At 35.8% G+C, this 10,595-nt stretch overlaps 1 protein-coding gene and 1 long non-coding RNA gene across 3 annotated transcripts; one reads left to right on the forward strand and one right to left on the reverse strand.

Moving 5' to 3' along the window:
• Positions 1-90: 90 nt before the first annotated feature.
• Positions 91-4,727, forward strand: Ge-1 (Enhancer of mRNA-decapping protein 4 homolog Ge-1). Of its 2 annotated transcripts, XM_065308332.1 has the most exons (11): positions 93-272; positions 381-429; positions 489-700; positions 762-1,097; positions 1,157-1,457; positions 1,518-2,371; positions 2,431-3,132; positions 3,479-3,650; positions 3,714-3,867; positions 3,989-4,227; positions 4,314-4,727. In XM_065308332.1, exons 2-11 carry the CDS (start codon positions 383-385, stop codon positions 4,492-4,494), a joined length of 3,198 nt encoding a protein of 1,065 aa, XP_065164404.1. In that variant the 5' UTR covers positions 93-272; positions 381-382; the 3' UTR covers positions 4,495-4,727. The 2 variants fall into 2 exon arrangements, with proteins under 2 accessions (XP_065164405.1, XP_065164404.1); XM_065308333.1 differs by lacking the exon at positions 3,989-4,227 and having other exon boundaries at positions 91-272; positions 4,314-4,597.
• Positions 4,600-5,709, reverse strand: LOC135796363 (uncharacterized). Its single transcript, XR_010549316.1, has 2 exons — positions 5,585-5,709; positions 4,600-5,524 (listed from the first exon to the last, which is right to left on the reverse strand). It is a non-coding gene; the product is annotated as an uncharacterized lncRNA (long non-coding RNA).
• Positions 5,710-10,595: the final 4,886 nt, after the last annotated feature.

Here is a 10,595-nt window from a genome sequence, read left to right on the forward strand (position 1 = left end):
AAACATTATTATTTGCAGTATTGCACATTTTTATTCACCGGAAATCATTTTTTTACGCTTGTAAATAATTTTTGTTTGCTAGCTTCACACTCGCAAGTTTGCGGTGTTCGGGCGCCATTACCGTCAAATAACCTCCAATCGAGGTGTGAACCCGCTTCTGGGCGAAAATTATTTATTTAGCTTGTGCTCGTACAATCAGTAAATGTTTAATGTTTGTTTGAAGCGTCACTCGTTCGTTTAGACCGTGATTACGTTGGATTTTAATCGCCTAGGTGAGTACACGCAACTATAGCGCGTATAGTGCAAGCGTCATTTCGGCGGCTAACTGCCGTCTCTGCAGTCTTCAGACATAGCTAATCATAAACGCAATTGTTTCACAGACATGGATTCCAGTTCGTTATCAACCAAAGCGAATTTTACACAGACTATGTAAGTATTCAATATTGATCTGTGTGTAATTTTCAGAACCTAATTTTTGTTCCTTGCAGTAATTTTAAGGGATCTGAGACTGAATATACTGCTGAGATAGTTGCACATGATGTAACAATTAGCTGCAGTGAGGGGAATCACAGCAAAGGCAGCTCGAAAGTGAAACTGAAGAGTGTGGTTGATTATAATTGGGAGTTTAAGTACTATATTGGTCAACTGGTTGCTTGTCATGTTAGTGGCAAATATTATGCATACACTTTAAAACCTAAAGGTATATAATAATTAATAATTATAATATTTATTATAAAAATATATAAAATTAATTTTAATAGGTAAAGTTGGAATGTTGCGAGTCGTAAATTTAGAAACCGAAGAGCGCGCATTAGTAAAAGACTTCCAAGGAACAATCCAAGACATTTCGTTTGCTTTAACACCACAGATTATTTTGGGATGTATCGATAATGATTGGAATTTGTATGTGTACAGCGTTGACTCATCCGATAATGTTATGACTTGCAATTTACTTATGCACGTGAAGCATCCCGATGTTGATCCGACAATTGCAAATTATCGAGTTATTTGGTGTCCGTACGTTCCATCATTTGGCGAGGATTCTGATACGTTGGATGATCCAGCAAAACTTTTAGTTTTACTTAATGGAAGCAAAGGTATATAATTAAAAGTAAATTTTAAACTGCTTATAAAACAAATATTTATTAATATCTAGCTGAAGTCTGGGATGTGAGCATTATAAATTCAAAATATGGAACCGGTCCACTTGAAGTAATCGATGATAACGACGGATATGTTGAGATTGTGGGTCATACTAAAGATATAATCGATGCTTCATTCTCTCCGGATGGAACTGCTTTGGCTACAGCGAGCGTTGATGGTTATGTGAAATTTTTCCAAGTTTATCGTGTAGAGTCTGAAAGTCCGCGGTGTTTGCACCAATGGCAGCCTCATGATGGTAAAGCGCTTTCGTGTTTATTATTCTTGGATAATATCAAATCTTACGCTATATCTGAGTAAGTTAATAATTAAAAATAAGTTTTATTAGGAGTTTTAATTTATATTTGTATGTCTAGTTCTAAGTTTTGGAAGTTTGCGATTACTGGCGCTGACCACAACGCAGAAATCAAAATCTGGTCGTGTGAATCATGGACGTGTCTGCAGACAATCCGCTTCGAACCAAATGTGCGCTCCGTCATTCCGAATCTCTTCCTGAAAGTATCCCTGGACATGTCAGCTGAATATCTGTTGATGTCCGACATTAATAATCAAATCATGTACGTTTTACAAATTCAGAAGAATGAAGAGGAACGAATGGCGAGTATCTCCACGGTTTCGGAGTTTCTACAGCCGGCGTCGATTTTAAGTTTTGGTATTGTGAGTGTTGCACGAACCAATTTGCGATACTCTAGCAATGAGGAATTGTATGAAGATATGGAAGAGTTTGATGATGAAACCAGTACGATTGCAATTGCAATCAGAATGATTGTCGTGCAACCAAAGAGTTTGCAGGATTGTACGATTACTTTCAAGCCGGAGGGATCAATGGCTTCAAATATTAAATCTGTTTACGGAACTGTGCCTGAGTTTGAAAGTAATGGTGAAAAACCGGCGGAGGAGTTGCCTAAGCTGAATGATTTGCAATCTTCTGTGACGCTGCTTATTCAACAGCAACAACAGCAAAATACTCAGCCGTTGAATTTAATGACCCCCGATGATTTCAACTCGCCCATTATTAATTCCAGTCCGAATAGTGTGCAAACAATGGATATTCCGTCACCATCAACGAAGAAAGAAATTCCTATTTTGGATGTGTTTCCGATTTCGCATGCTAGCGGCGGTTCAAGTCCAAGCAGAGAAGTGCAAGAAATTTTATCTCTGAATAATGCTAATTATGGAAATCAAGAGTTTGAGTATAATAACACCGAAAGTATGTTATTTCTGTTAATTTTTTGTGTATAATTTAAAATTTATTGTATTTTATTATAGAAACAGCAACAAAAGCCGGTGTCATCTGGGGGCGTAACGATATCGACGAGAAAGGTGAAACAAGAACCAAAGACGGCGACAACCAAAAGTGGAAAATGGAGATGACTGTTATGCTTTTCAAGATGCAAACATTGCTCAAAGAACAAAACGAGCAAATACAAGAGTTAAAAATGCAAGCGTTTAAGAAAACCGTCGACAATGATATTTGTAACATGATTCGTAAAGAGTTGGACGCCACAATGACAAATCATCATTTACAAACTACGAAATTGCTTGAGGGTTTCCTCAAGGAACAGAAACGAAGGGAGACTGAACAATTGGATTATTTATTAGCGAATTTGTCGCAACAATTGAGTAAACAAGTTATCGAGCATTTACAACCGTGCATATCGCACGAAATCAAAATGAACGTGGTGCCGCCCGTGTTGAATATTTTCCAGAGTTTGCAAGATCAATTGGATCTGCACTATAAACAAAAACTCGCTACGTTGGACAATTTGGTCAAGACGAATATTGCCAAGTTGTTTAGTAACAAACAAGTGGCTGATTCATTGAGTACTTCGATTGTTACGATAATTAAGCCAAGTTTAGAATCGTGTTATAAGGATATGATCGGGACGACTTTGATTCCATCCTGGGAGCGTGCGTGTACTACTATGTTTCAGCAGATTCATAATACATTTACGCAGGGGACGAAAGAATGTAAGTTTGTATCATTGTTATTGATTTTGAGCATAGATGGCGTTGGAGTGCGCTTATTTGCATTTAATATTTGTTTCTTGGTGGTAGTGAGTGCGCGCTGCACACCTGTCGGTGTAAGATCACGCGATTCGTGCGCGATTCTTGAACGTAGATCGAGTTATCTTGTTGTTTTTTAGATTGTTGTTGTTGGTAAATTGTGTTGGCGTGAATTCATGCACTGCGAACACAATACTTAAATTTACCTAGCGGTTTGATCCGACGGATAAGATGCATTTATATTTATTAAAATAACAAAAGAGTCTTTTTTGAATTAAATTTCTATGCAACATGATGAATTTAATTTCAGATACTTCTTGTGTGGAGAATTACATGGAGCGCCAAAGAAAAGTACAGGATAAAGGCAAAGATTTGGTCAATCAGATTCAAACAGTGTCCGAAAATATGAAGTTAAACTCTGAAAAGTTAACAAACGCTGTTTCCGAAGAAATCCAGCGACAAATTAATATATCTTGCGTCGGGTAGGTTTAATTTTACAAAATATCAACGATATTTTTATTGTGTTTTTGTTTGTTTATTATTAGAATGCAAGAAAAATTAGGGTCAATGATTTCCGACGTGGTGAAGGACCAAGTTCGACTTGGTTTCCGCACACATTCCGCGCTTCTGGAGGACAGCGTCGTCAACGCAGTACGATCCAGGGCTGTGACTCCATCTCCGCATGTGATTGACACACAGGTAAAATTTAAAACTTTATTATTTTAATAACTTCATTATTGTGCGCAATCATTTGAAATGAATGTGTGATTTTGTCTTGTCTGTCGACATCCGTGTGAGTATTTTTGATGTGTGGTTTTAGATGCAAATGTCACAATTACAATCGTTAATCATCAAAGGCAACATCGACGCCGCATTTCAGCAGGCTTTATCAGCTTCGGCTACCGCTTCCGACTTATCGTTAGTTTTGTATGTTTGCGAAAACGTCAATCCTGATGAGGTGTTTTCCGACATTAAATGCATCCTTCAGCAGCACGTGCTTCTCAGCTTGGTGCAGCAGTTGGGTGCGGACTTAGCGCAAAAAACCGACGTGAAACTAAGGTATCCATCAGTGTCGATGATTTCAATCGAAGGTTATTGTTTTATTGTTATTCTTAATTGTTTTTTCTTTTTGTTTGCTGTGTTAGATATTTACAAGGAGCTGTTCTCTGTCTGGATCCAAGTAATCCTGTGACGCGTGAGCATGTTCCTCTAGTTTTAACCGAATTGACGAGACAATTGAAGAGCTTCATCGCGTCCAATCCGACAAACAAATACGCGACTGGAATGCGCATGCTGCTGATGGCGACGAAGGCGTTCATCAAGTGAAACTGCTGGGGAGTTGTGAAGACGATTATACACTTACAATGCGATTACATTTGTCTTTATATGAAATATATTAGGGGTGTTTGAATGCATCTTGTAAAGACTGTATAGTATTAATAAGTCTTGTATATTTCAACTTTAGTTAATGCGATACTTTACAGTTCATTTTATTTTTTTATATTATATTTTATTCAATAACAACAAACCATTTACAATATATTTATTGGCATCTCTAATTCTTTGTGCTCTTGTGTAAAACGTCTGTTTAATTCTATCCTAAAACACTAAAACACGATTTGAAGACACCATAAACTACCTATTTCTACTTAATTCTTGTTTGTAAACAAGAGAAATTGATTTTGTTGGTGTCTGGGAGTGCGCGCAGCTCTCGTGTCCGTGTGAGGCCAGGTAAACGGAGATATCCCATCGAACTTGTTTGGCTGTGAGTTGTTTATTGTTATCAGTGAACGGCGTGCAGCATACGTTTAACTACAAAATTTCTTTAAGCAGCATCACTCTAAATATACTCTTTTAATTAATTTCCCGCAAGTGATTACAACGAAATATAACTATTATGTGCAATTGTGGTGACACTCAGGATCGTGCGAGTGGAAGCAACTCATATTCTATTGCTAAGTGGACTTCTAATTTGCTTCATTAGTAAATAATTTCAGTGCAAAACCGAAATATAAAATTTGTAACTAATAATAATTAAGATTGGCAATAGTGTCTCTCCCGAATTGCAACATAATGACGATTCGTGCAGCAAGTTCGGCGAGTTGTTCCATTATTCCGACGGCAACATTCAACGAATTCAGAATGCTTAAGGATGTTACTTGCAGACCCGATATTGTGTCGGGTACATCGTCATCAACCAATTGTAAACTGAATCTGTCTCTTGTTTGATTTCTCACATAAGCCACCAATGGTATCCACACTCTGTAAAGTGCGTATTGCATCGATGAGAATGCTTCCAAGGGCAAGTAAATTATCCATTCGTATATCAACTGCGTTATTACAATTGGCAACTGGCCTAAATCAAGGTAAGATGCATGTATTATATTGTTTTCAGGAATAATTAATTAATACTTACTTGAATTGACGCCATAAGATAGCGTTAAAAGTAGAAATAGTATTGAAAACGAGTGCTTCATTTTCTTGCGCAAAATAATTTGAGTCTACGTGAAGTGATATGAAAATTGGCGTCATTTTTTAAAAGTTTACATGAGAATGTAAACAGAAAATGATAAATTTATAAAATCATAAATTTGGGTGTCTTATTTTTCGTTCTATTTACTACGTAGCTGTATTTAAATTAATTTGTGATGTCAGTAAGCAGTTAAGAGTCGAGAAAGTAATACATTGTTTCTTGTTTATAAAATTCATATTAGGATTATAGAAAATACCAACATTTATAGTACAATAATACAAATTATTGAATAATAGAATACCAATAATAGAAATTAATCGTCATTTAAAGTTATTGTAGTAGAACTATATATCTAGCGACTAAGTTTACATTGTAAATAATACTTTTTATCTCATATCATGGTCTGATAGGAAAAAGAAACAACCGATGCAACATTTCTGTTTAACATGCGACATGACGTTGCGATTTCTGTTCTTTCCACACCTCTGCCCCGGCAAGCGACAAAACAAAAACAAGGTAAACGTGTGCTCTTATCTTTTATTCTCAGTTTATCCCGCGCGTTCTCGCGATACGGTCGAGTTTTGCCATGCGTTTTGAGCATGTACTTCAGTAAATCGCGCTGTGTTTTTCCCTTAACCATAGCCGGGATTATGTCTGTTATTATATAGTGCGTAGTGTATTTAACTGTGATTTCATCGTGAGTGGAAGGTTTGAAGATCGTGGATTAATTGTCCTCATTAATTTCAATATTAAAGGTATGTGTACTCTGGTTCTATTGGTGCATAATACAACACACGCGGTTTAACATTTTACGCGGTATTCGTGTTGCTTTCACGATTCTTCACATTTATGCGAAAGATTGCAGCGATCTTATCCCGCAAGTAATTCTTTTATCGTGCCGTCGAATTTTCCGTAGATTAAGAATCGGTGGGATGTTCCTTTTTAACTAGCTCTGTCTTATAGAGAATTTTTCGTAAAGTTTGAAATCCGTTCTTGTGTATTACCGTAACAATGAAATAGAAGTAAATATAAATCAACTGACATTTATACGTGTTTTATAAAGTGTAAAACACGCTTTACAAATTGAAGGAGTGCTAACTAAGCCTTGGTAGGTTGACACAATTTTACATGAAACATCGTACATCAAACATAAATATTTAAATTTTACTTTTTCTTATTAAGTTAACGAAATCATTTATAGAATTATTTATTTTTGTTTTAAAAGCTGTACGGTTACAATTATAACACTTAACACTAAAATACGAATAAATATAACTTTACTGACATTTAAACGTGTTTTATAAAGTGTAAAGTGCGCTTTACACACCACGAATGCGTTAACTAAGTCTTGGCAGATAGACACAATTAAACCTAACATACCTATAGTACACGAAGTATAGTACATAAAACATAAATATATAAAATTTTACTTTTGTTTTTATTAAATTAATGTAATTACTTATATAATTATTTATTTCAATTTTATGTATGCAGTAATATAAATGTAGCACCGTTATACTGAAATAGAAATAAACAATATCTTATTGTTTTACACTCATTCAAAGTTTTTTTAATATAACACGCGAACGCGGTGTCACAATAAGTTCGGAATAATTTTCCCACATGCAGAATTTAATTCTGTATCTCCCAGTATTAAAATATATTGCAAGAAAATTCCGTAACGCGAGTTATATTGAAAGTTGTGGGTATAAGCACTTGTACTCGTTGCGCTAGGAATTGTAGTTTTTTTGTTATAACACACGAACGCGGTCTCAAACTTAGTTCGGAATAATTTTCCCTGACGCGGAATTTAATTCTTTATTTCCCTGTATCGAAATTTATTGCCAGAAAATTCCGTAACGCGAGTTATAATGATTGTTGTGTGTATACGCGCTTGTACTCGTTGCGCTAGGAATTGTAGTTTTTTTATTATAACACGCGAACGCGGTTTTAAAATTTGCTCACAATAATTTTCCTAGATGCGGAATTTATTTCTTTATTTCCCTGAATCGAAATTTATTGCGAGAAAATTCCGTAACGCGAGTTATATTGAAAGTTGTGTGTATACGCATTTGTACTCGTTGCTCTAAGAATTGTAGTTTTCTTGTTATAACTCGCGAACGCGGTCTCAAACTTAGTTCGGAATAATTTTCCCAGATGCGGAATTTAATTTTTTATTTCCCTGTATCGAAATTTATTGCGAGAAAATTCCGTAACGCGAGTTATATTGATAGTTGTGTGTACACGCACTTGTACTGGTATTCGTGGCGCTAGGAATTGTAGTTTTCTTGTTATAACTCGCGAACGCGGTTTCAAACTTAGTTCGAAATAATTTTCCCTGATGCGGAATTTAATTCTTTATTTCCCTGTATCAAAATTTATTGCGAGAAAATTCCATAGCCCGAGTTATAATGATTGTTGTGTGTATACGCACTTGTACTCGTTGCGCTATGAATTGTAGTTTTTTTTATTATAACACGCGAACGCGGTCTCAAACTTAGTTCGGTATAATTTGCCCTGATGCGGAATTTAATTCTTTATTTCCCTGTATCGAAATTTATTGCCAGAAAATTCCGTAACGCGAGTTATATTGATAAATGTGTGTATACGCGCTTGTACTCGTTGCGCTAGGAATTGTAGTTTTCTTGTTATAACTCGCGAACGCGGTCTCAAACTTAGTTCGGAATAATTTGCCCAGATGCGGAATTTAATTCTTTATTTCCCTGTATCAAAATTTATTGCGAGAAAATTCCGTAACGCGAGTTATATTGATAGTTGTGTCTATATGCACTTGTACTGGTACTCGTTGCGCTAGGAATTGCAGTTTTTTTATTATAACCCGCGAACGCGGTCTTAAACTTAGCTGACAATAATTTTCCTTGATGCGGAATTTAATTCTTTATTTCCCGGTATCGCAATTTATTGCGAGAAAATTCCGTAACGCGAGTTATAATGATAGTTGTGTGTACGAGTATACGCACTTGTACTCATGTACTCGTACTCGTACACTTACGTATACTCGTATACTCGTATACTCGTGTATGTCGGTTATTTCAATATTGTGAAATTTTAGTTTGGTCTTCTCAACTACGGGGTTATAACTACGTTTGTTATAAACAACTTTTTTGTTCGACTGACGCGTATTATCGCGACGTACCTGCCTTGTACCTGGCAACGCGCAGCGCACACGGCAGTCGTTACACCGCGTGGTCCGCAGTCGTTACACCGCGTGATCCGCAGTCGTGTCCCTCTAATCGCCACGCGTTTCGAGGTTTTAATTGGATTAATCGACGTGTATTCTTTCGGCCATTATCAAAATATTCGGGACGGGCATGTGCGGCTGTTTTGTTTAATGATTTGTCGCGGTTAGAGTCTTCTTAACTAAGAAATAAGTGTTTGTTTATCCCTACGCGAGTTTTTAGTTGGTAGAATATATTACAGGATATAGAATTTCCTCATCAATGCAAAGGTACGTGTGTAATAAATTTTTTTCACGGAAACTTAAGGCGGTGTAACTAAAATTGATTATTCCATTTGAGGGATATTAATTTTGCTTGTATTATCTTGCAAATTACAAACACGTGGTTCCATTCTCATCAGAATTATTAGTCCCGTTTCCGAAAATAACATGCATGATTTAATTATTACAAAGACAGTTTTAAAAATTATCTGTGGATTATTAAAATGACAATATTTATGTGGTCGACCGCGCTCACTTTGCCGTCGGCTCGGTCATCCTTTCGCTGAACACGTGAACGTTTTTAATCGAATTGCACTTGTTAGCTTCATTAAATTAAGAAGTCTCTTGTTGACGTGATAAAATCTTGTACGGTGAATAGTTCTTCGTTTTCGTAGTCTTCCTATATTTTAATATTTACAAAGAATTAGTTATTTTTATCGTATTTAACGGCTGTAATGCCACGCGCCGTCGCTTGCCGTCTCTTGATTTAGATGTTTTCCATCGGATATTCTATCAATTTATGATGATGCTTCACCCGTCGGTTTAATTAATTAATAAATATATATTCACAATATATTAAAATGTAATTGTTTTCTTTTCTATCATCTTTGTAGTTTCAAAAATTTTCTTTTTGTAACACCCTGTATATTAGTTTTCCTAACCGCACGTAGAAGATTGTCTTTATTTGTGAGTTTTGAATGTTCATTGTTTTGAACTTGGGATTTTCTTTCTGGTACACCCTGTATATTAGTTTTCTTTTGTGTCCGTGAAAATTTTGCTTCAACTGTTGTTTTTAGGATTTTCCTTTTTTCACTTTGAATTTTCTTTCGGAAACACCCTGTATATTAGTTTTCCTGATCGTCTAGTGAAAAGGAGCGACGTTAGTAGTGTTAGTGATAGTTTTTTTGTTTGCGTTGTAAATTTTCTTTTTGTAACACCCTGTATATTTGTTTTTTTTTTCAATCACAAAGAAAATAGGCTATTTGTTAATTTCATTATCCCGGTAGAACTTTACAAAGTAGTACTTATTTGCATGTGTGCGACTATGATGGTCGTAAGTCCTGCTTCAATATGGCGGCACGTATTCTGTTGACTTGTAAAATATAAACTTGTATTCTATTGTAAATAAATAAATAGTAAGATATATTTACTTCTTTGATTTGTGCGTACCCCTTCTATCATTACAGGCACAGGTCTCAAAGAGAGTTCCCTCTCTCAGAGGATGATCCCACTATAAAAAATGTTATGGTACTTATCTTGTATTATATTACATTGTGTTTATTAATAAAGAAATGTTTAGAAATAGTATGTCTTATGCTTTGAATGTACCCCTTCTATCATTTCAGGTACAGGTCTCTAAGAGAGTTCCCTCTCTCAGGGGGATGATCCCCTCTATAAAAATTGTTAAGGTAACCTGTATGATTTGTGTACTCCTTCTTTCATTCCAGCTACAGGTCAGAACTTGTAAGAATATTTCTTAGTGTCACCTCTCTT

Source organism: Atheta coriaria, unplaced genomic scaffold (genome assembly GCF_025399875.1).
Source record: "Atheta coriaria isolate IRGN ID8LTWV9N9 unplaced genomic scaffold, Caltech_Dcor_3.1 hic_scaffold_7_pilon, whole genome shotgun sequence".
Lineage (NCBI taxonomy): Eukaryota > Metazoa > Arthropoda > Insecta > Coleoptera > Staphylinidae > Dalotia > Dalotia coriaria.